At 37.9% G+C, this 26,886-nt stretch overlaps 1 protein-coding gene across 6 annotated transcripts in view; it reads right to left on the bottom strand.

Annotated features, from left to right (window-relative positions):
* Nucleotides 1-26,886, bottom strand: part of PPARGC1A (PPARG coactivator 1 alpha) — a gene marked incomplete at both ends in the record, with an annotated part of 680,253 nt that overhangs the window by 33,310 nt on the left and 620,057 nt on the right. For all 6 annotated transcript variants that reach the window (XM_079700904.1, XM_079700905.1, XM_079700907.1 and 3 more), the window contains 3 exons: nt 749-953; nt 1,839-1,961; nt 3,794-3,988. In XM_079700904.1, the coding sequence (XP_079557030.1) occupies nt 749-953; nt 1,839-1,961; nt 3,794-3,988 (523 nt within the window). The remainder of the gene's footprint in view (nt 1-748; nt 954-1,838; nt 1,962-3,793; nt 3,989-26,886) is intronic.

A 26,886-nucleotide genomic window follows, 5' to 3' on the forward strand; every position in this document is an offset into this window, starting at 1 on the left:
AAAGAAAGAAAGAAAGAAAGAAAGAAAGAAAGAAAGAAAATTTATCTTTGCTAAGAGAGACTTTCCCCAAATCACCCTGATCTGCCTCAGAAGTATCAGCCTTCTAGTAATGTATGGGGACAATAAAAATCACCCTAGATGTTTAGTGTAATATAAGCTTATATTTTTTAAATAGAAAGCAAATTTTTAAAATATCCAGGAATTTCCAAATCCTTATTTACAAAATAAAATTTGTGAGTATACCATGTAGTCTAAAACAAGAAGAATGCACATCATAAATGAGAGACTGCATAAATACTAGTTACTATTTCATAAGGGATAGACAGCAAGCAAATCAACAGTGCCTCATATTTTTTTTTCCATTATCGGAAGGGAAAAAATAAGAGCTCTTTCATGAATTGGCTAGCCCAGCTTGCTCAGAACTTCAGTTATCTCAGCAATTCAGAGATTCCTACAAACCTCATCTGTTGTTGCAATTCCCTCTACACCACCCCTGGCTCCCCACCCGGCTAACATTTCAGGTGCCTTCTGGTGATTGTGAATTAGGCTGCACCTCAGCTAAATAGGGTATGTTCAACCTGTGTCCAAGGAAGGATTTTTTCCCCCAGTTATCATAAAGTGCTGAGTTCTCTTTCAAGAGAGACACCGATGGAACAGAAGCCCGAAGTTTGGGTATCCTCAGCCCAGTGCAGGCTTGCCCTGCCCTCCGCACCCTCACCCGCAGCTTGTGTTTGGGTCCACAGCCTACCTTGTAAATGTTGTGACTGAGATTGTGTGTGGACCTTCTTTTTGGAGGTGCATTTGTCTCTGCTGCTGTTCCGGTTCTCTGTGGGTTTGGTGTGAGGAGGGTCATCATTTGTGGTCAGATACTTGAGAAGCTCCGAGCAGGGACGTCTTTGTGGCTTTTGCTGTTGACAAATGCTCTTCGCTTTATTGCTCCATGAATTCTCGGTCTTAAAAGCAAGGCATAAAGAAAGCTAAAATTGGTGAACTGAACCTTATCAGAATGGATATAGGTTTTCTGAAGAGATGAGATTTTCAATGAAGTGTTCAGTCTAAGTGTACTAGATCTATGAGCTGTGAATAATTGTTTGCAGAACAAGGAAAGAAAATTACATTTCAAATTCCTAAATGACATTTATGCAGCTTTTTATTTCATTTCTCCTACATTTCAATGTTCCTACTCAGCAACATGTAACTAACAAGACCCTACAGAGCCTCTACTGTGAGTAAAAAACAAAAAAAAAAAAAAAAAAAAAAACGCTGGTTTAAACCTTAATTTGCCACTGATTGCCGGAGCCCAGTACTCACAATTCTCTTAAGTACCCCTTAACGCTCCGTTTTCACTCACAGTGAATGGCAAGACAAACATTGTTTAATACAGCCTGCTAACCGAATTATGTCATTGCCAGCATTCCATGCAATTAATGGCAGAGATAGATCTTTTGTGGTAATTCCAGAGCAATCTTTCTCAGGTTAGACAGCTGGCAAAATGGCAATCCAACATCTTAAAGTCACTCATAGATGATACCGGACTCTCAGCAAATTTTATTGTAGCCCACGCTGCTGCGTGTATTAATAAAGTAGGCAAGAAGTAACAGACAGTAGAACTTTCATTTCAATCGTCCAAAGACAAAGCGTTGATGAAATCTTCCTAGTTTAAAATAGCTAGAGTATTGCTTTTGGAAACCCATTTCGTAATCTGTTTCACCATTAGGAAGCCGCTGAAGGATTCCAGCTGAATTAACACATAGAAACCTATTGTTTATTTTATAGCTTTAAGCCAAAGTCCCTTGTGACTTCCCCTCCTGTATTAAAAAAAAACTTTACATTTGTACCTTAACAACTGCAGGGTTTGTTCTGATCCTGTGATTATGGTTTGCATGGTTGTGGGTACTGAGGCCACTGCATTCATTATAACTTAGCTGAGTGTTGGCTGGTGCCAGTAAGAGCTTCTTAAGCTGGAAACATATCAAGGAAGAGAGAAAGCAAGAAACGTTAGGCATCTTTTCAGCATTAGAATAAGCTGTTGAAATTTTAAACTTTAAATTAATTAATTTTAATTACAAAAATGAATTCACTCTAATCATAGCACACCTTAGCACAATAGCACTAAGGAAACATTTTTAAAAAGTAAGAAAAAGTTTGGCATTACACTACAAACTGTGAAAGTGTTACCTTCTCCTACATTTGAGACTTAGTAGTATCTACCTTAATTTTTCTTTTAGATAAAGTAAGCCAGAAGAATCTTCCTAAAAGGATTTCCAAATACCTATGAGGTGAGAAAAGCTGCTTTACTAAATGAAGACTAGGGGATTTGGGGGTGGGGGGGTTGGGGGGGTATACATTTCCCCCTCAATAACCCAAATGAATCAAGGGGCAATAAAGAAAATATTCTGTGATGTTTTGAATCATGTTTCACAATCAAGTGTAAAACACTACTGATTCAAATAATATTTCAGGTAAAAGAGTGGCTTTCACTAAAAAGAATTTTTAAGTAGGTAGAGTCCTGGCCTGTAGATCAAGAGATCTGGGTTCTGGTTTAGGCAAAGCATTTCCTCTCTTTTGATCTCTTTCTCTTCATTTGACTTGCTGGCCTTCCAGGAACTCCCTGATGGGATATGTATTATGACTCTGAGTCAACAGCCCCTCCCAACTGAAACCACTGTGTGGATGAAAATCATTGGGTATCCATGTAAAGAAATCAGAGTCTTAGGCAGCAAAGCCAATGACACTGGCACATGGAAAAATTGGGGAATACATATGTCACCACTGCTTATGAGATATTCTCCTCTAAACCAGAAATCTCAAACTGCAAAGGCATATAAGTAGGGTCTCCATAGGTTTACATGGAATGCTTTTAACATATAGAAACTTAGAGACGGGAGAGAAACAACACCTAAACGGCAGGCCAAAGCACACTATTAAAGTTTGCAGGATGGCATTCCATAATTTACATTGCGTGCTTTTACATCAGATTTATGGCAAATGACAAATGGCTACCATAGCTGAGAAGGTAAACTGTGTCTTAGAACTAATAAAATCCTGGTCGAGTACTGCACTGAAAAGAAAATTCACTCTTCATTGCCAATAAATCTACTCTTCATTGCCTACCATAAATTTAGGTAACTTAGGTGGCAAATGTGCTATTATTTTCCAGTCTTCCTAAGAATTATGGATCCAAAGCCTTGAAATACTGCATACTCTTTGATCTACCTTCTATTTCTAAAATAGTATGCATGAGAATAAAACTACAAATACGTCAATTATCATACAATTTATGATGGTGAAAAAAAATACGAAAAAGACTAAATATCCCCACCATAAGGGATTGCTTAATAAATTAGTTCATCTCCAAACAATAAAATACTATGCAACCGTTCAAAATTATGCATCTATTTAAAATTCACGATCATATTCATGATATATCTTAAAACAAGAGATTTCAATAATTTTTGATACTAGAGATTATTTGAAATTACAGGTGAAGTTTTTGTCTATTCTCTTTAGTTGTCTACATTTTCTAAGTTTCTAACCATAAACATCAATAATACTAAGATATAAAAACCTACAAAAGGTAGTTTTAAAAAACTGCAGTGAGACCACATGAAGCCTGTATTATCAACATTTTTCAACACAGAATCACAGAATTTGCAACTCTGAGTGTGCTGGGGGATTATTTTGGCATCAGTCTAAATGAAAAATCCAAACCTTATTGTTACTACATCATACCCACGCAGCGGGTAGCCAGAGGCAACTCCAATTCCTGTTAAACAGTAGGACGGGTTCTTACCAGAGATGGCTCTTCTGTCTCCTGAGGCGGAGGGGTGCCATCAGGCATGGAGGAAGGACTAGCCTCATTCTCGGTGGTCACATCTCCATCTGTCAGTGCATCAAATGAGGGCAATCCGTCTTCATCGACAGGGAGACTGTCCAGTGTCTCTGTGAGGACTGCTAGCAAGTTTGCCTCATTCTCTTCATCTATCTTCTGCAAAAAACAGTAAAACATAAGAAGTCATGAGTTAGTTCACATTGGGAGATGAGTCATCTATTAATCAGCATAGACTGAATATATTTACCCAAATGAGTACGTGATACATTCAATTTGGAACATCCGTGTCAGAACACAAGATCACGTCTTCCTTAAATTCCAAATCCCCTTTGGTCTGAATCACGCAATCAATTAATACCTTTAGTGTACCAATCTCTGCTTGTTGAGCTGTCCAATTTAGCTATTTATTGTGTCGGTGTTAACACTGCTAAATACGATTCTGTCTTAGTCACAGTCATTTTCCGTATATTTCTGTCTTGTTTCCTTAACTAAAAGAGAAGATTTAGAGAATCTCAGGGCTTGAGAACATTTTAATTATCATCTATTGCATCTTCAGATATAGTGTTTCAATCTCCTGTACAGCATACCCACCAAAATGTTTAGATAACCCTCTGTTTGAACACCACCACAAACTGAAACTATACCAAGAAAAACTATACACTTCCATGGTTTCAATTATAGTCTCATCACTGAACACTCCACAGCCATTTATTTCTCTCCCTGACATCTCTCCCAACTTTAGTCATAAATCTATAACTGCCTACTGGACATTTCTACCTGATAAGAGCTCCCTCATCTCAAAATCCAAACTTAGGACCTTTCGTGGAAAAAAAAACAAAAACAAAACCAAAAAACTTGCTGTTTCTCTTGACTTTCTGGGTTTAGATAACAATTCTTCAGACCCTAAACTCTGGAACCACCTTGAGTCCTCTGTACCTGGCCAGTCACTAAGTAGAGCCTTACTTTGTAACATCTCTTGAATGCATTCATTTCTTGTGACCAGGGGTACTCTCTAGGACAACGACGCCTCTAACGGGGGCTCTTGCAAACATGGTTTAACTCATTTTCCTACCTGCCACACTCATTTCCACCAACACATCCTTGGAAAGCTCATCTTCAGTTATTCACTGCACAAATATTTTTGAACACCTACTGTATGTCAGGGCCATGCTAAATGTTGGAGACAAAAGGAGAAACAAGACAAAACTCTGCCCCTCTGAGAACCCACCAGGGGAAGGAAAGAATCTGTAAACAATTTATTAGAAAAGAGAATATTAATTTATTTCAGCACTCTGTAAAAAAAACTCAAGATCTTCCAAACTGGAGCTTATACCCCTTGTCTATAGGTCAATGTGCTATATTCTTATGTACCTGGGCAACCAATGCCAATGCTGGGCATACAGTAGACAGCCATTGATTACTTGCTCAATAATTCATTGATCTGCATTTTTTTACCTAAAATATATGTTGTGTAGATCACTTTCTTTTCTTTCTTTTAGCACTTCACATTGTCCAATCTGACCTGTTTCATAAGTCATTTTTTAAGTTCTGTACGCTATGACATTAACAATATCAGCTAAATTATCCCACGCAGATTCTATTACAAAATACACTTAAGCTGCTGACATCTAACAAAGTCAGCAGTGCCACACTTCCTTTCTCTCTAGCACTGAACTCCAGTTAATTGACCTGACAAAATTACAAGAATCACAGAATAAGACAGCTAATCAGAAAATCAAATTGTATTACTAGAGAAATTAGGCAGGCGTTTATCATGTATACATTCTATTTTCACATAAATATTGCTTTCCCTCCTTACTGATGATTCTCCATCCAGGAGTAAAACTATGAACGTCTTTCTGTTTTGGACTCAAGAAGGCAAGAAAAGCCATAGATACTCATGGTATACTTTATTAGGCACTTTTAACATTTGTTTCCATCTCCCTAATGGCCCTGTACTTGACCTTGTGAGTCAAACGGTTTGGGGAACACAGTGTGGAGTAAAAATTCTAGGAGTTTTTAGACTCTAGTGCAGGCGGTAAACCCTAATGAGAAGGGGCGAAATGTTAACTTCAACATTGCACCACTTCTTTCCATAAATTGGTCAATCCTTTAAAAATCCAAATTGCTCAATTCAATAAGAAGACTTTATTAAGCATCCCCCTCACCCTCAACTCTTCTGGACTCTATCCATGTAACCTTAATAATAAAGATACTGAAATAATTTGCTCCTATTTTCTGCAGAGGATCATAATCTGGTATCCAAAGATGCCAATCTCTCCCTTTTAATTTTGATTTCGATTCTCCCACATACCAAAAACCAAATTCAGGTTATTAAAGTATTCTGAATAAAAGTTATATTTAAATGAAATATATATTATTTTAAATCATTTCAAAATCATCTCAAAATCAGATTCACACTAATATAAGTATCCCCATATTCTCTAATAAATATAATCTTTGAAAATGTCTCAAGCACACACATGCATGCTTACACACACACATGCACACACACACACACACACACAGAAGCACACGCACAAGCACTTTCAATAAGCTGGACATTTTTTCCAGGTATCCCAGTTTTCAGAAAGGCTTACTTCACTGAAGTTCAAAAAGAGCTCAGGAAAAATAGTTAAGCATGTTTACCAGTAAATGAGTAATTTTGTTTACTCCGATTTAAATTTTGCGTTTGGCTTCCCAGCAATACTACAAGCCCCTATTTGCTTTCAATCACATAATACAATAGTGTCTTAGTTCTATCCCTAATGTAAACAAATGATGATAATTCCAATCAAGTCAAAATGACAAAGAACACTTAAATTAACTAGTTTTCTTCAGTTCCTTTAGTAAGCCTGGGTGAGTGTACACCAAATACAATGGCAGAAATACTGGAGCTTGATAATGTCATAATTAATTTACAAGACCTGATTAAACCACCAACTATTTAAAGTCTCCTCTCTCCTGAAACCACCATGGGAGGGGAGGGTTTGTGGAATGGAAGACTGGCATTGTGTGTGGGGGGGGGGACGGGAGGGGGAGGGGGAGGGGAGGGGGAGGGGAGGGGAGAGGGAGGGGGGAGGGGAGGGGAGGGGGAGGGGAGGGGAGGGGAGAGGGGAGGGGGGAGGGGAGGGGAAGGGGGAGGGGAGGGGGAGGGGAGGGGGAGGGGAGGGGGAGGGGAGGGGGAGGGGAGGGGAGGGGGAGGGGAGGGGGAGGGGAGGGGGAGGGGAGGGGGAGGGGAGGGGAGGGGGAGGGGAGGGGAGGGGCAGGCTGGTCTTAAATCAGTATGGAACAGTGGGACTGTAATAATTATTTACAGGCAGTGTCCATTAGAAATAATTATTAAACCTTTTTATTATCATCCTTGTATATGTGTGACTCAGAGAGGTGCTCTAAGACTATTTGTTTTAATAAAGTTGCTCTTGAATTAAGGTAGAAACGAATGCTATGATTTCAAAATCTCTGTTTTCCTTTGTCATAGCATACTGGGAAGAAAGTTTGATGACACTTCTGTGTTGAAGCTCAACAGATATTCGTACATGTAAAGTTGAGTGCACACTGTCCCTCATTCTGACAATTTCAATTAATTTGGCATGAGTTTCAACAATCGAACACCCCAGAGAAGGCAACACATGTGACCAAAAGAACTCAAACAATTAATGTCACTTTCCATTATTGCTTCGGTCCCAATTTACAGAGCAAATAAATGAAAGTCGCTGCAGACAAAGCCCACTGGCCTACTAACACGTGTCTGTTCACAGGGCATGGAAATACATGAGTCAGGAAAAATGCCATTGCAAGATAACCTTTCCAAGACTCGCCTCTGATACTGCTTTCTAATTGTTCAAAATTACTGTTTTTATAAAAATATACTAATTAGCTCCATGTAAGTTAGGAAAAGAAAAGCAGAGCAGTGAAAAAGAGAGAGCAGATCACCAACTGGGTGGTGATCTACAGCTACACAAACAGCTCAGTCTCCTCTGGGGGCAGAGAGGCAGAAGTAAGGTTCGGAAGCAGACAAGGAACATTTCCATGTGGAGCTCTGTGGCTATCGAGCCACATTTCCCACGATGGGTTTCAACTTTGGCCTCTCCTTACATAAAGGAAGTCCGCTGCTATTCTTCTGACCTAAATAAAGGTCCTTGTGACGGTAACACTTACATCTCTAAGGGCTCTCCAGGAATAAAGAAGGCATAGCAACAAAAACTCACTCAAGGTGTAAAGAATTTCCAGTGATAGATACACATACACATAACATGTATACTAACAAACCACAATTTAGAATGTGCAACAAATCAGACGCCATATCGTGTCCTTAATAAACGATAGTTCAGAACAGTCAATAAAACCAGAAGATTCATTCCCTCTCTTTGGAACTGTCGGGTCCCTATATGAATTGCACTAAGTGTGATATAATTCAAAAGGTACAGTTGAAGGAAGGTAGATTCTGCCCCTTCACACACCCCAAGTCACCTCAAGATTGAAATTTGGGATCCAGTGTATCATATCTGGGCCTTGTTCCTTTGTGAGCAGTTGGCAAAAGGATCTTCCAACCAGTTACACATGGTGGGGTAGACAATGCATTCAACTCACCCAAATGCACACAGAGTGAATAAATCCACTAAATTAAGGAGGAGGTGAGGGACTCTGAGATGCTGACGCCTGAAGGGAGAAACACAGAGTGCAAAACTGCATGAGGTATCCCAAAGATTTTTAATGCAGACTATTCTGGAAGGTCCATGCCCTGCTTATGATAGTAATTTTTTCCACATCTTGTAGAATTGCAATTATACTCTGCATCCCCAGATTCTTACACTCACTTGATCTCTGTTTGATAAAAATAGTTTAATAGCCATTTAATCACAGCTTCATTATCTTAGCTCTCTTAATGCGAATTAGGCCAGGAGAATTCGTGCTTCCTCATTAGTCAAATCATCAATAAGGAGGAAACAGTGGGGTCTTCTTATCATTCATTAATCAGTTTCAATACCTTAGGGGCTGTTTACTCCGAAATCAATCTGTGTGAGAGGTCACTTAACCTCTCTGAGCCTCTACTTTTTTACTTTGTAAAATTTTGACTTGTTATCTCCCGAATTCCTATTACAGAATTTTTCTGCCCTCATGAGTAATAAGGAGGAAAAAAAAGAGTTGATAAAAGCCCGAGAATTCTTAAAGAAGGTGCTCAATAAACATCTCCTGTATATGCCCATCATCTTGATTACCTGTATTTGAACTTCATTCTTTGAGCACATTCTACCCCCAGCTCTTAGCACTGGGCCAGCTTCCTCCCAAATTCCCAGCATGCCTTGGGCTTCCTTCTTGCCCCATCCTGCTGATTTGGAAGCAGCTAATGAAGACAAAATTAACTCCTACTTTAAGTGAGGCCTAATTAAGAAGGGAATTCTGCTAGAGTAACATCTGGTAATGTATTCTGAAGCCAAATATAAATGACATTTTTGGATTATCCACTATATTGGATTATTTGTTCCAAGAGACCCCACCAGGAGTTGAAATAAATAAATAAGAAAGTGAATTTTATGATAGATTCAGGGGCTCAAATAAGGAATACAATTGATCATAGGTGTCCCTTTCCTGAATCACCATATATAAAGTGCTGTACCACTGTTTCATGCACGAAAAGGCAAAAAATGTTTGCATGTATCAAGGTTGGTTTTGATGTATAAAGTTTGATTCAAGATTTGCAAGAAGGGCTTCCCTTGTGGCGCAGTGGTTGAGAGTCCGCCTGCCGATGCAGAGGACGCGGGTTCGTTCCCCAGTCCGGGAAGATCCCGCATGCCGCGGAGTGGCTGGGCCCGTGAACCATGGCCGCTGGGCCTGTGCGTCCGGAGCCTGTGCTCCACAACGGGAGAGGCCACAACAGTGAGAGGCCCGCGTACCACAAAAAAAAAAAAAAAAAAAAAAAAAAAAAAAAGATTTGCAAGAAGCTGAATTCAAAATAAAGAAAAAATTTTTCTTCGGAAATGAAATAAAAAATAACAATTCAGATTAAACCCCTGAAGTAGAATTTGAGGTTTTTAGTTTTTGTAAAAACCATTTTAATGAGGACAGATAACACTTCACTAATTGTTTCTTGCACATGTCTGCTCTGAGTAGTCTGAGTCTTTGCTGAAGAGGTTATTAAATATTTTGAATACTATTTTCAAACAATTCTTTTTCCTTCTTTCTTCTCTTTCTCTCCTTGAATGCTCTACAATCCACTGTGGTTTTTCTTGTTTTGCTTCCACCCAGGCATGGGTAACAACAGCATGTCTGTCCACCTTCTCACACTCCAAATCGGGCAGAATCCCTACATGGCACTTCTTATAGGTTGCTAACTCCTACCCCATTCCATAGGAAGAGTCTCTAAAACACTCCACTAACTTTTTGCTTAGCATATGAAATAAAGGGCTTTGAAAATGGGATGGTCACTTGAAGGCAGAAAAAAAAACAACTTAAGAAATCTCAAGCATATATGTCCAGCAGAAAAATAATCAAGACAATAAAGACCACCTTACATCATATCACACATTTCTTATAAAAAATACTTTTTCATCTATTCATTTCTTACAAATACCCCAAAAGTTAGCTTATCCCTCTATTTTATTCCCAGGAGAGATACAATGAGTACATTAGGCGCCACTGTATTTGCCCTGTCAGATACCAGAGTTGCTGGTTGTACGATATAGTGGCTAACAGAAAGAACACAAATTTAAATTTCACTGTCTAGGCAACTCCCTATGAAACTACAGGCTACTTAAAATATCATGTACGTAAATGTGTCTACACACATCACACCCCTCAACACATATAAGTCTGCATTTCAAGGCATTATTTAAAACAGAATCTACGTATACGTGCATCTCAATCTCTTGAGTGAATTCTAAAAATTCAATTGTCATTGACTGTGTAAGTGTATAATCAGTGCATGCATTTTTCCTCCCAGTTACCCACTCTAACTGAAGAAAGCAATGAACAAAAACTGAAGATAAACTCCTGCAAACTTAAAATAAGGATCAAGCGGAAATAAATACAAGCAAAACTGAAGGAGTCCTTCCATAGATATATTTACCTGTGGGAGTCCATTTACTTCCTGTTAATACTTAACGCTCCTATTTAAGCAGGCATAAAATTTAGGTTCACATCTGTACTTAGGTTCTATACTAACTTGTTAGCTTATATCACACCCTCATGAGTTAATAAGCATGTCCTGAACGTATGGAGTTCATTATTCTGAAGAGGTCACATGAGCCAAAAGTGTAAATACAGAAGTTCAAGAGAAAGGCCTAAGAAAATCCTGGTTGATGCCCTCAAAATGAGCTAGTTTAGGGGTGGGTGGGGGAGATGTTTCATGTCTACTCCTCACACTGTATAGAGGAAGCAACTGGGTTGTGCCATCAAACAGGAGGCTTAATAGACCTGAAAAGAGCCAGTAAGGCACTCCATTTGTCCTCAAGTTTAAACCAAGAGAGAAACTGGGGAGGTTATAAGAACACCAGACTGGAAGTCAAGAGAATGGATCCTAGTCCCATTTGGACCACGAGCTATCTGTATGGCTTAAGTTAAACAACTCAATTCCGGCTGCCCTGCACATGCTAGAATGATCATTCTATAGGCTCCCAACTGGCTTCCTGTTTTCACCCTTGCCACTTGCCACCCCATCCCAATAGTCCATTCTCAACCCAGAAGACAGTGATCCTGATAAAACTTGAGTCTTATCTTGCCTCAATTTTGACCACGCCTTCCATGGCTTCCCATGTCTCTAAGAGTAAGAATCAAAGTCCTAAGAGTGACCTACTAGCCTAGGATCGCCATATAATTTATCATCCAAGCCAGAACACTTTTGAGAGTGACTGGGAATAATCAACAATCAACCACTGGGGGCTTAACCCAGACTACTACAGGCTAACTGAGATGCATTGTTGGTTGCCTTATATTAGACCTATATCCTCTGATGCTCTCAACACCCCCATTTATCAGGCTGAATCCTTTCCAAACACTCTGAGCTCCTTACTAGATCACAAAAATGCCAGGCATTCCTCTGCCCCAAGGCTCTGCACCTGCCGTTTCCCCTTTCTAGAAGGCGCTTCTGCCAGAAGGCCACATGGCTTGCCCCCTTTATCCCCTTATTTACTCAGATGTTACCTTCTCAGTGAGACCCTCCTAACTACTCCAAACACAGTCTATCCACCTTCCTGGTTTATTTTTCCCTTTGAAACTTACTACTTAACTGAAACTTAACTCAGTATATATTTTAATGACCATTGTTCATGGTCTGTGTAAAATAGAAGCCCTGCAAGGTCCATCTGATCGCTGGTTAAAACATGTGACGTATAGTAGAAGCTTAATTAAAATGAATCAGTAATAACTAAAAAGTCTAATCAGTTCTAAGAATATAATGTGACTTTTCATTCTCCTTTTCTTATTGCCACTGTTGTATCCTCTGTAATTACCACCTCTTCTCACCCTCAGCAGATTTGTCTTGATAATAATGTTTATCTTAGGCTCCGATTTAAAATAGCTTCCATTCATTTCTCATGCATTTTTTGTAAATCCATCTTTTGTAAAGGAAGGCTTTGGGATGGGTCTTGTAGAGATTTACTCTCACCAATTCTGGTGTTTGGAAAGATACTGGAATGCAATATTAAGCAATTAATTCACAAATATCTCAAAAGACCCAAGAGAAAAATCATGCCAGACCAACTAACTATCTGTCCATGCAGGAGCATCAGGCTCACTAATCAAGAGAAAACAATTGATATAATCTATCTGGATTAGAGTGAGCTCTTTATTTCATACCTTATAACATACTCATCTACAAGCTGGGAATACATATTACTCTTAGCCAGAGGGTTTTTCAAACTGTGTTCCATGGAACCTTGGACATCAGTACAGTTACTACAAGGATTGATTGTAAATATTTTAGTATATAATATATTTTTTATAATTGAATTCATATACAAGTATAAATAATTTGCTTTTAGAAAGCAAAATGTACATTCAATTGTGTTATTTATCTTATCATAAACACAGTGGAGATCACCACTGCCTTAACCTGCCAAGTTGAATCATTTGGCGTTGGTCTCAAGATTTAAAAAATATCTTGAGATGTGCACATGGGCAGTTTAAAACGTGAAGCCATTTACAAATACTCCTTTCTAGGAAGCAGGGTTTTCTCCATCCTCTTCAATCAAAACAAAGTACAAAATAATCTGTTGCTAAGATTGCTATAACATACCAATCATTATCTTATAACCCAACTTCACTTTTTTATGTTCATTTAAATAGTGTCAAAAATATTATGACATATAAATGTTATTTTGATATAAAAAATAGTAAACAGCAGCTGACCTTTATTGAGTGCTTCTCATGTGCATGGTGCTGAGTTAGTTTCTTTATGCATATTATTTCATTTAAACCACCATTAACCCTAGTAGTAGCCCCAAACTCATGTGGCTAATAAGAAGCAGAGTTGGATATCAAAACAGATAGCTCTGATAAAAACTTGTTCTCCCTCCCTTTCTTTATATGTTGGGATTTTATGGAAGAAATTATTAGAACAAAAATGAAAGTAGGGATGGGCTAGTCTAATCTATAATCACATTTCGAGGGTACAAAATGAGTTGGAAAGACATGTCAGTTCATTATCAACAGGTAGGGACTAAGGTGAAGAAATATAGTTACATCCCATGGAGCAGAGTTGGCCTTCCATGTAGAAAGAGGCGGTTTCTCTGAGATTGCTTCTTACTATCTACTGCTGGCCAGTGTTACTGCCTATCTTTAGTCCTACTGGGTGTGATCTTCTCTTCGATTAGAATGATCTCCCCTTTCCCCTTCATGTTTTTCATATCTCTGACTCCCACCTCAAAGCCTATTATAAGTGGTTCTTCTTTAATGAAAAGTTTTTCAACAAATCCAACCCATACTGGTGTCTTCAAGCCTTTATAAGAGGAACCTGGATCCCTGGTTAGAAATACAGATTTCTGGATCCCAGCACATACCACCAAATCAAAATATCTAGATCAGTGTTTCTCAGCTTTGGCACAATTGACATTTTGGATCAGATCATTCTTTGCTCTAGGGGGCTACCCTGTGCCCTGTAGGTTGTTTCACAGCTTCCCTGACCACTACCTATTTAGATGCCTATAGCACCTCTCCAGTTGTGACGACCAAAATTGTCTCCAGATGTTGCCAAATATTTGCCAGGAGGCAAAACTTCCCCTATTTGAGAACAATTTCCCTAGAGAAACAGTCCAGGATTCTGCAGTTTTGATAAGCAGCACACCAAGTGATTCTGATAATCATGCAAGTTTGGGTAAGTTGCTATTTTGTGCCTGTTGAGAAACGTATATATCAAGTTAGAATATATGATTCCACATATGCTAGATTTATCTCTTCTCACACATGCAATTCTAGTAGTGCCTAATAGTTATTAATAACATTTTTAATTTATTCTATGTGAATGCTTATTTCTTTTTTTTTTTTTTTTTTTTTTTTTGCGGTACGCGGGCCTCTCACTGCTGTGGCCTCTCCCGTTGCGGAGCACAGGCTCTGGATGCGCAGGCTCAGCGGCCATGGTTCACGGGCACAGCCACTCCGCAACATGTGGGATCTTCCTGGACTGGGGCACGAACCCGTGTCCCCTGCATTGGCAGGCAGACTCTCAACCACTGCGCCACCAAGGAAGCCCGTGAATGCTTATTTCTAATATCTTACATTAATATGCCTAGGTGTTTTATAGTCTTACTCCCCGAATTTCTTTTGGATTAGTTCTACGGCATTTAACTCTTTTTATTACCAATCACTCTCCTCTTTCTTCAGCATTTTCTGACCATCATGATTATCGTAAAGTTGATTTTCATTTTGTAGCCTATTTGATTACATAGACTAGATGCCAAATGATTCTTGAGGATTTTCTTCTATATACTTTCACAGAGTTCTTAAATATTTCTAGACTTCTTAAGATTTTTTTAAAGATCAAAAGCACATAAAAGCCTTATAAGATTTTCATGTTCTTATGAAAGAGGCAGTGAGGCAAAATATAGATTCTGAAGTTAGATTGCCTGAGTTGGGATCCTGAATTCATCCTTACAAGGTATGTAACCTTCAGCAAGTTACTTAACCTCTCCGTGTCTCAGATTTCATGTCTGAGAAGTGCGTTATAATAATGACTTACAGGGACTTCCCTGGTGGCGCAGTGGTTAAGATTCTGCACCCTCAGTTCAGGGGGCCCGGGTTCAATCCCTGGTCAGAGAACTAAATCCCACATGTATGCTGCAACTAAGAGTTCACATGCCGCACTAAGGAGACACCCAGCACAACCAAATAAATAAATATTAAAATGTTTTTTTAATTAAAAAAATAAATAAAACTCTGGGCTTAATTTAAAAAAAAATAATAAGACTTATATTGTAGGGTTATTTTGAGACTCAGTTGTGCTAATCCATGCATATCATGTAGAACAGTGCCTGATATATAGTAACGACTTATGTTTGCTATTATTAGTATTATCATTATTATTGTCCTCATGCACTAGATTGAGTTCAAAGTAACTGAGACCAAATATAAATTTGTTGAAAAAATAATGTGAAGGAACACAGAGTAGACTTTGAGGTAGGGACAGAGTATAAACAAATGAAGGGAAAAGGAAAGAACATTCTACTCAATAAACTGACACAATATAGAGATTCGAAATGTGGCATCAAAATTATTAAATACATGAATGCTCAGAAATCCTCACAATTTGTATGAAGGTCATTGCCTACCTGTTACTTGTTAAGGCTGATATGTCCAAGTTAACAGGCATGGTTTGACATAATCCCTGGATGCTTGCATGTTTATTACATGAAGTGATCACCTGAAATCCATATCAAGCTGAACTTTGATATCTACACTTGACATACACTTGTGCACACACAGGCATAAATACCATATTTATGTGCATGTTTATAAATGCATGTTTTTATTACTTACACGTATTTATTGAGTGTCTACTACATGCTATAATCATTTTTCTAGAAACTTACATTTTAGTTTGGTAGAGAGAAGATGGCAGACCTTCCAAAGATTAGACTAATATATACACATATGTATAAATATATATATATATACATATATAATATATAAATAATATAGAGTATATATACATATTACACAGAGAGAGTACCTATATATATAGAGAGAATATATTTGGTTCATTTATATATATACATATATGTAATATATACATACATAGAGAGAGAGAAGGAGACAAATATTTGGAGTATATAGATAGACAAAGAATGGAATATATGTGTGTGTATGTATATTTATAGTGTAACTGCATATATATACCTTATTGTGTGTGTGTGTGTGTGTGTGAGAGAGAGAGAGAGAGAGAGAGAGAAAGCATTTGAAGTAGCAAGCCATAATACGTGAGAAAGAAATATTTTAGGCAAAGGACAGAGTAAGTACAAAGGTCCTGAGGTACAAACTTGCAATGAGTAAGATATTAATTTTTCCACGGTTTACATATTGGTAGAAGGGTGAGGGAGGTAATATTGAAAATATTTAACAAACATTCCACAAGAGCATTGATCAATCAGAACAGCAGCACTAGGACTTCAGAGAGGAGGCTTACTCTAAATGACTCATAAAGTTTTATTTTTTTTAAATTAGCAGATTATACTAATCCTGGGCATAAGCAATGTTTTTTAGAGTGACTCTGTAAGAAACATTTATAATAATTTTCCATTACAACTAATAAATTCTCTCTAAGATATACATTTTCTGCCCCAAAGAAGTGCTTAGAAGGCACCATTACAGAGGCCAATGCAAAACTATTTGTTCCTAAAGACTTAGCACCATGAGCTATGTGTGCAAAACGTGCAGCTGCAGATGCCTGGCACCTGGATCTAGATGGCATATTAAGGTTGGGGATGCCAAGATGCAGGCGATGTCAAATGATCTGATTACTGCAATATTCTGGCAATAGCATTAAAATGAGAGAAAATTGTCTCAAGGTAGTTAGAAGCTAATCAGAGGCAAGGCTGTCCTCTCTATGGGGACATCTAGGGTGAAGGAAATCAAAGTGTACATGCTGATAATCCTCTGTGCCACTCCTGGCCTGTCCCCAAGAGAATAGGAGCCATTCAGATCCTGGGATTGGACCTTAGACTCCTTGAGCACCTTTCATTTTCCATTAAAGTGTTCCTGCACAGAGTAGTGGGTTGTCAATAAATACTTGCCAAATAAATACAATATGAGAAGTTCATCTTTTCAATTACTTTATAGCTAAGTATTTCACATAGGTTTGGGTTTCCAAAGCATCTGAGTAAGTCTGCAATCTCCTAGGATTTAGAGATTGAGCTTCTCTTAATGCCAGACTGAGTGCAACCCTCCTGAAAAATCTTTAAATACTTTATACTGAATTCCTTCCGGATACAGAATCATTCATGATGGTCAGTGATTTATATGCATACCCAGTTAGCACGCACAGCAATGTAGCCTAGGATATCCAGTTAGACAAAGTGGCTAATAACACCAAAGGTAACATATTCAAAAGTGGCCTTGATAACTGTATTTTTAAAAGTGTATGTGCCTTTAACAACATGGGAAATGACAAGAGAAGTACAAACCAAACTGGATAAAAATTCGAGAGTTACAGAAAGGAGAAAACAAGCCTCGTATAATGATAGAACATAGGAACAGAAATACCAAACAGCAAGAGCTAAGAGTCAACTCATCCAGTCACATGATTTTGGAGATTAGACGACTGACCCCCAAAGGGTTAAACAGACTTTCTCAAGGCCAGTTAGTAACTGATCTAAATCCATACTTGTTTGTGGCCTATGGTTTCCTTATTTTTTCTACTATACTATGTTGTTTCCCAGGAGAATTAAAGGAAATAATAGCAAAGAATCTTTCTCATGCACTTGCCACTTTATTCTTTGGGCCTCAACATTGTTTAAAATACTGTAAATGGCAGTGTGTACATGTCAATCCCAAACTCTCTAACTATCCCTCACCTCCCCACCCTTCCCCCTGGTAACCATAAGTTCCTTCTCTGAGTCTATGAGTCTGTTTCTGTTTTGTAAATGAGTTCATTTGTATCCTTTCTTTTTAGATTCCACATGTAAGGGATATCATACATATTTCTCTTTCTCTGAAAACACTGCTATATTTAAGATGGATAACCAACAAGGACCTACTGTATAGCATAGGCAACTCTGGTCAATGTTATGTGGCAGTCTGGATGGGAGAGGAGTTTGGGGGAGAATGGATAGGTGTATATATGTGGCTGAGTTGTTTTGCTGTGCACCTGAAACTATCACAACATTGTTAATCAGCTATACCCCAATATAAAATAAAAAGTTTAAAAAATAAAAATAAAATATTGTAAATGGAAAGTTCCCATTTCAGTCCTCTATAGAAATGCTGGACTACAATTAAGTTCCATGTCTGTGCTTTTCAATAGACCATAAGCTTCTTGGGAATAAGAATCATGATGTGCATGTCAAACTGAGTGTCAAAAAATGTTAACGAATATTTATTGAGTATCTACTATATGCCAGGCATTCTTGACAGTGGGAATATGAACAAAATAATTAAAAATGAACAAGGTAGTTAAATGTCCCTGCCCTCACAGAGCTTATTCTAGCAGACAGATGATTAACAAAATAAATTACTGTAAATGAAGTAAACAGTCGTGAGGAATAAATGACTAGATAAAATAATAAGAATTCCACTTTTATTCAAGAAAAGCCAAAATTTTTTTATTAGTTTCTGCTTTATAACAAAGTGAATCAGTCATACATATACATCTGTTCCCATATCCCTTCCCTCTTGAGTCTCCTTCCCTCCCACCCTCCCTATCCCACCCCTCCAGGCGGTCACAAAGCACCGAGCTGATCTCGCTGTGCTATGTGGCTGCTTCCCACTAGCTATCTACCTTACGTTTGGTAGTGTATATATGTCCATGCCTCTCTCTTGCTTTGTCACAGCTTACCCTTCCCACTCCCCATATGCTCAAGTCCATTCTCAAGTAGGTCTGTGTCTTTATTCCTGTTTTACCCCTAGGTTCTTCATGACATTTTTTTTTCTTAAATTCCATATATATGTGTTAGCATACGGTATTTGTCTTTCTCTTTCTGACTTACTTCACTCTGTATGACAGACTCTAGGTCTATCCACCTCATTACGAATAGCTCAGTTTCGTTTCTTTTTATGGCTGAGTAATATTCCATTGTATATATGTGCCACATCGTCTTTGTCCGTTCATCTGATGATGGACACTTAGGTTGTTTCCATCTCTGGGCTATTGTGAATAGAGCTGCAATGAACATTTTGGTACATGTCTCTTTTTGAATTATGGTTTTCACAGGGTATATGCCTACTAGTGGGATTGCTGGGTCGTATGGTAGTTCTATTTGCAGTTTTTTAAGGAACCTCCATACTGTTCTCCATAGTGGCTGTACCAATTCACATTCCCACCAGCAGTGCAAGAGTGTTCCCTTTTCTCCACACCCTCTCCAGCATTTATTGTTTCTAGATTTCTTGATGATGGCCATTCTGACTGGTGTGAGATGATATCTCATTGTAGTTTTGATTTGCATTTCTCTAATGATTAATGATGTTGAGCATTCTTTCATGTGTTTGTTGGCAGTCTGTATATCTTCTTTGGAGAAATGTTTATTTAGGTCTTCTGCCCATTTTTGGATTGGGTTGTTTATTTTTTTGTTATTGAGCTGCATGATCTGCTTATAAATTTTGGAGATTAATCCTTTGTCAGTTGCTTCATTTGAAAATATTTTCTCCCATTCTGAGGGTTGTCTTTTGGTCTTGTTTATGGTTTCCTTTGCTGTGCAAAAGCTTTGAAGTTTCATTAGGTCCCATTTGTTTATTTTTGTTTTTATTTCCATTTCTCTAGGAGGTGGGTCCAAAAGGATCTTGCTGTGATTTATGTCATAGAGTGTTCTGCCTATGTTTTCCTCTAAGAGTTTGATAGTGTCTGGCCTTACATTTAGGTCTTTAATCCATTTTGAGCTTATTTTTGTGTATGGTGTTAGGGAGTGATCTAATCTCATACTTTTACATGTCCCTGTCCAGTTTTCCCAGCACCACTTATTGAAGAGGCTGTCCTTTCTCCACTGTACATTCCGGCCTCCTTTATCAAAGATAAGTTGACCATATGTGCGTGGGTTTATCTCTGGGCTTTCTATCCTGTTCCATTGATCTATCTTTCTGTTTTTGTGCCAGTACCACACTGTCTTGATCACTGTAGCTTTGTAGTATAGTCTGAAGTCAGGGAGCCTGATTCCTCCAGCTCCGTTTTTCGTTCTCAAGATTGCTTTGGCTATTCGGGGTCTTTTGTTTTTCCAAACAAATTTTGAAACTTTTTGTTCTAGTTCTGTGAAAAATGCCAGTGGTAGTTTGATAGGGATTGCATTGAATCTGTAGATTGCTTTGGGTAGTAGAGTCATTTTCACAATATTGATTTTTCCAATCCAGGAGCATGGTATATCTCTCCATCTATTTGTATCACCTTTAATTTCTTTCATCAGTGTCATAATTTTCTGCATACAGGTCTTTTGTCTCCTTAGGTAGGTTTATTCCTAGATATTTTATTCTTTTTGTTGCAGTGGTAAATGGGAGTGTTTTCTTGATTTCACTTTCAGATTTTTCATCATTAGTGTACAGGAATGCCAGAGATTTCTGTGCATTAATTTTGTATCCTGCTACTTTACCAAATTCATTGATTAGCTCTAGTAGTTTTTCGGTAGCATCTTTAGGATTCTCTATGTATAGTATCATGTCATCTGCAAACAGTGACAGCTTTACTTCTTCTTTTCCAATTTGGATTCCTTTTATTTCCTTTTCTTCTCTGATTGCTGTGGCTAAAACTTCCAAAACTATGTTGAATAAGAGTGGTGAGAGTGGGCAGCCTTGTCTTGTTCCTGATCTTAGTGGAAACTGTTTCTGTTTTTCACCATTGAGGACGATGTTGGAAGAAAAGCCAAATATTTTTAAAAATCAGATTTATTTACAAAACAGGGCATGACTTTTCCTTAGATAATATTTCATACTGGGATAACATAGAAACACTTAAACTATTGAAAATATAATTCTTAGTACAAAAACTTGACTGAAAGAAAAGTTTCCTACTGTCTTTCACACAAAGTAAAAGGTATCTATGAGTCTCAACTTTGGCTACATATTAGAATCACATGAGCATTTAAAAAATATTTATGCTTGACACCCCCCTATCCCCACCCCCAGAGCAACTAAATCAGTATCTTTGGAATTAGGAGTTAGTATTTTTATAAAGCTCCTCTGGCAGGATTCGGGAGCCAGGACTTAATGGTAGAGTCTTTGAGGGAAGGTGAAAATACTTGCTATGATCTATATTTCATGGGCTTTTCCATCAGTGCAGGCCAGTGTCCCACAGTGAGTCGCCCTGAATTCTCACATGTTCCACAGAATGTGGATGCTTCACCTTCATCCAGTGCACATCAAATCTGGCCCCTTTGCTAGGTGAGGCTTTCTTTCCTGGGTCCTGTTCTCATTTAAATTTCCCACTCAGATTAGGAGCTGAGAGTTTGACCTTTGAATCCCTGGGTTAGTTCTGTCAGTATCTCCAGCACTGGATCCTTCTTTAGTACTTGTAAGTCCATCAAATAGATCTTTTTGGCATATGGCAGGGACAACCACCAGCCAAGAGGCTCATTGCTATGACTGCTGCCGTCATACTGGATCCCTTCTTTAAAAAGAAAATCATCACAGATCACATTAGAGTGGCCTCTGGCTATAGGCTGGGCAGGCAATGAAAGCTTGGGTTTCAAGTAAAAAGATGTCCAGGAGAACACACACAGTGACATGCTACATCCATGAAAATGATGATACAAATGTATATCATTAAAATGAAATGTACCCATTAAATACTATTAAATCAATAAAGAAATTTAGCAAATAGCACTTGTTCAGCCCATGATCTATGCATGTATATGGGGGAAACATCTGAAAGAATAAACACCAAAAATTACAAGGAAGTGAGACTTCATATGACTTTAGTTCAATTTGTCTTTTCTGTAATCATTCTGTAATGATCACTTTTGTATTTATAAAATAAAAACATAAAAACAAAAAGCATGTGTAGTAATGTGATAAAAGGGACAAGAGAAAAAGCTTATGTGTGATTAAAGAGTTCATCCAGATCAGTCCAGGTCCACTCAGCTTTGTGGCTCTGGCTTAGAATCTGCCTTCCTTGGACCTTAATTTTCTCAACTGTAAACTGGCAGCAGTGAAATATGCCCTGGTTATTCCTGAAGGTTATTGGAAGTGGAAACATCGTAATACCTATGTGTTTTGAGGAAGAGTTGAGAAGCAATACACAAAAATGTAGTGCTAAAGGTACCTGCATGTCAGATAACATCATTCAAACAATACTTACTGAATTTGCAATATACTTCCATAGTTGAATATTTTACTTAAATTTAGTTCTTCCTCACAGCACCCCTCAATATCAAGCAGACTACAGCAACCTGTATAAGAACAACGACTGAACTGGCTGAACCAGGACAGAAGTATCATTAAAAAAAATAAAGTACCACTGAGTCATAGGCAATATAAACAGGGGGTATATAGGAAAAGAAAAGGTTATTGTGTTGGAAGACTCTATAGCAAAGCCATGGAAGGGGATTGAGAAATGACTCTGACACCCTTGTTGCCCCAGCTGACATCAATGGTTGTAGACAGACTTTCCAGGTATGTTTGTTGGGATGATGTCAGCCTGCTGTAATCTGTTCAGGGGTGAAAGATCTGATGCTATCACCTAAGGGTGGCCCTGGAGTAAATCCTTTCACCTCTGGGCACAGTATGAAAACATATGGCTTTAGCAATTGACAGCAAAATAGTTCTGAGCCATCACAGCATCAATTGCTGCTCACTTTGTCCCTGGCAGAGCATTCAGGAGTTCAATATTACTGAAACATTAACCCAAGGTCGCTCATTTTGATTCTGTTCCTATTGATATCATGTCCACTGTGAATACTTTTAAAGTAATAGTCAAAATCTTATGAGATTTGGCTTAAGAAGAATAGGGTTCAAGTTCTGATTCTGTCACAGACTAGCCTATATCCTTAGAGAAGGCATTTGGGCCCTGTGACCCCAGTTCTATCAACTGTATATAGAGGTAGCTGCTTCACAACATTGAGGTAAGGATTAAATGAGATATTGGACAAAAGAGTACCATAAAACACTATGTAACTATTTCCTGCTATTTCTCTAGTGATGTTCCTTTTAAAAACTCATTTCAAAATGTTACCCTGTCAATAAAAGAGCAAAACTTAGGAGAATTTCTTAAGAAACCCTGTGTAATAAGAACTTAATCTATTACCTAAGATGAGCCATTTCACAATCTTTACCCCTGATTAAATAGCTTTTCTACTTATACAATAAATTGGGTTTAGTAACTGATAAAACCTTATAGATATTGTCTTCAATTTGGAATAGCTGAACTAGGACAAAAGTATCATTTAAAAAGATCAAATACAATTGAGTTGAAGGAAATATAAACAGCAGATATAGGAAAAGAAAAGGTTATGGTGGTTGAAGATGATAATGGGAAGAAATAATTGATTCATCTTATCTAAAAATAAGACTAGGTAAAATAGAGTCTTCAGTAAATATAGCAGGTATTGCACTTTCATTTTTAATATCTTTAAAAAATGGGGAAAAAGCCTCAATACATATTTAAGCATTTTGAAGTCCATAGCCATGTTTTATGTGGCTTTATTCATTCATTCCTCCTTTTATTCATTTGTATATTTAGAAAATACTTTTTGAATAGCAAGTGTCTAAGACACACAGCCATGGCTCTAACAGACACAGTCCCTGTTCTCATGATGTTTACAGCATCCCAGCTGCTCAGCAGTCATTGGTGTAGAATCTAACATAATTATTTAAACAAAAACTGAAGGAAAAATAGACTAAAAAATGAAAAACTGGAGAAAAAGAAAACTGAAAATCAAAGAAAAGGAAATTAGGAGAATGAAATAATTCATAATTTTATCATCACTTTTAGTTAGAAATGAAATACTCTTTTCATATTATACTCTTTGTTTGGGCTGTGAGCTTCAGAAAATAATTACTGTCTTTGAAATGTGAATTAAAGTTTTAATCACCACACACAACTCTTCAACTGCTCTTTATTCTTAAACATTGCCAAGATCTTCTTTGGGAGATATAGCTATAATAAAACATTAGAAGAGAAGCAAGATTTTTCCTTGAGCTTCTGTGACAGTGATCAGAGTATTATTGCCATAAAGGCCAAATAAATTCAAACCACAATCTACCAGGGAACTAAAAAGTAAACTCTTGTTTTGGCAGAAACTGTCCATTTCTGTAAAGTACAAGTAAGACAGTAAGATACAACTCTCTTTCTAGTAGATAATACAATGGCTGCATGCTTTTTAATGATTACATATTTAATATTGAAAAAAATAAGGTTGCTCTAAGATGAAAGTTATTTCAAGATAAAGGGCAAGTGAAGAAAACTATCTACGTTGACAAATAAAAGAGAATAGTAGTCTCTGAGCTCTTGCTATGTGCTAGGGATATTGTACCTGCTATGTCTTTTTATCTGTAAACAATCCTTTGAAACAGCTATCACTTCACCATTTTACAGATAAAAAGACTGAGGCTTAAGGAGGCTAAGAAACTTGCCTAAGTTTACACTGCAAACATGTGACTGAATGGAAATACGAACCCAGTTTCCCCCTCTCTTCAGTGTCCCTAACATTTCTAGAGCTTCTTTCCAGTGGCAGAATACAAAACTCTTATACCTTCACAGGTGTGAATTTCAACTTAATTTTATTTTCAAGATCTCTGTGGGGAAAAAACACAGCTCACCAAATATTCTTCTAGAAATAAAAGTTTCCATTATATTCTGACAATTACGTTGCTAATAAACTGAGGATCCACTAATTGACTTACCTATCTCACGAATTCAAAATCCAGCCAGTACCCTACAACACAATTCCCATCACTGAACCAAAAATCCCTCACATTTTGCAATCCACTTAGTGAGTAGAATTGATCTGAGTAAATTTCATATGGTTCCTTTATTTTACATGAAGTTCTGACTGGGAACACACACCAGCACCTTGTCACATATTAGTGACAACATGCCCCACTGCTGCCGACTGCATTATAAGAATGATAAGATATTGTTATGCTGGGACCAATGCAACAGCTGAGGACCCAATATAAAAAAATTTATGGTAATTGAAACCACAGAATCTTAGGAAATGCAGTCAATTTCATAGAGTATCAAAAGGTCACCCTATCCAATTCATACTTGAGGCTGAGCACAATATTGAAAAAACACGTGAAAGCCAACGACCTTATCAGTTGTTCAGGATGCAACATTTACTGACTATATAAGGTAATTTACTGATTACCAAATAAACGCATTACCTGTGTGTGTAGCCTTGCATTTGGCTCACCAAGTTCTTGTAAAGAACTGAACAGTGTGAAAGCATTGTTAAATATGTCAACATTACCATATTAACTGCTCTGTTCAAGCTTCAGTAAGAGCAAACATTTTCCAGTTCCACGTTCCACTAGTAACACAAGGTTCTTGGAAATTTTGCTATATGCTCCAATTTTGGCTGTATGATTTGCCTTACAGGGGCCATTTAAAAATAAGAACATTGGGCTTCCCTGGTGGCGCAGTGGTTGAGAATCTGCCTGCTAATGCAGGGGACACGGGTTCGAGCCCTGGTCTGGGAGGATCCCACATGCCGCGGAGCAACTAGGCCCGTGAGCCATGGCTGCTGGGCCTGCGTGTCTGGAGCCTGTGCTCCGCAACGGGAGAGGCCGTGATGGTGAGAGGCCCACGTACTGTGAGGAAGAGTGGCCCCCGCTAGCTGCAACTAGAGAAAGCCCTCACACAGAAAAGAAGACGCAACACAGCAAAAATAAAATAAATTAATAAATTAAATTAGTAATTTAAGCAGTGTATTTAAAAATAAAATAAAATAAGAACATTAAGTGTACTAAATCAGGTGCTTCACATCACTGGATGATGTTGGTAAAATGCAGACTCTTATCCTGGGGTTCGGCCTGAGATTCTCAGTCTCTAATAATCTCTTGGATGATACTGATGCTGTTGGTTCACAGACCACAGTTTGAGTAGCAAGCCTCAAGTTTTCTTCATAAACTCAGCACATTTTCTCTAATACTTGCCCCATCACACAGGACAGAAAAATTCTGTTTATTACAGTTAATCCCCACTAGAAAGACATGTCATAACATTTTGGATGAAGACTTAGATCTTAGATTTTTATGTCATTTCACTCATTCTAGCTCAGGTTCCAAATTGGAGGTCTTTGGGCCAGAACTAGCCCAGACATATGTTTTGTTTAGATAACATAGTGTTTACCTACAAAAGGTTTTAAACATTATTAGATTGGGTAATAATATTTACTACACTGGAGATTTCATCTGAAACTTTTGTTTTTCCAGAGAAAGCAGAAGATTCGAGGAGCAGCTGCTCACTTTACACAAGGGATGTCCTCACCAATTCTCCACTCTCTCCCCTTATAGCTCTGCCATTGAGTTTCCATGGCCTTTTTTACTGTGTTGCCCATTGGCATTAAAGTCTCTTTCTCCTCTGATCTTCCTTTTTTCCCATTTACCTCCCTATTCATTATGGTATCTCTAATATAAAGTGCTTTTCCCAATTTTTTTCCTCATAGAAATCCTAAGTATGGCTTAAGATCCAGTTTGATTTTTCCTATCCCATTAAATATTACTTAAGCACACCAATATAACTCTTTTAAAGTGTTTTAGCACATCCTACTATACTTTAAGCTTATTGTGTAAAGCCTAGTTTTTATCTTTCTATTAGCACATTTTTATCAGTCTTCATCTATGTAGTGATAGACAGATGCAAGAAACATGACTCAGATAAGCATATGAGAGAGAGAGTGAGTGTGTGTGTGTGTGCATTTGTATACCAATTACTTCAGCTTTTAACTAGATTGTCACTGTCTTCAAGGAATTAACAATGTGCAGTG

The sequence above is a fragment of the Hyperoodon ampullatus genome (assembly GCF_949752795.1).
Source record: "Hyperoodon ampullatus genome assembly, chromosome: 1".
Taxonomy (NCBI): domain Eukaryota; kingdom Metazoa; phylum Chordata; class Mammalia; order Artiodactyla; family Ziphiidae; genus Hyperoodon; species Hyperoodon ampullatus.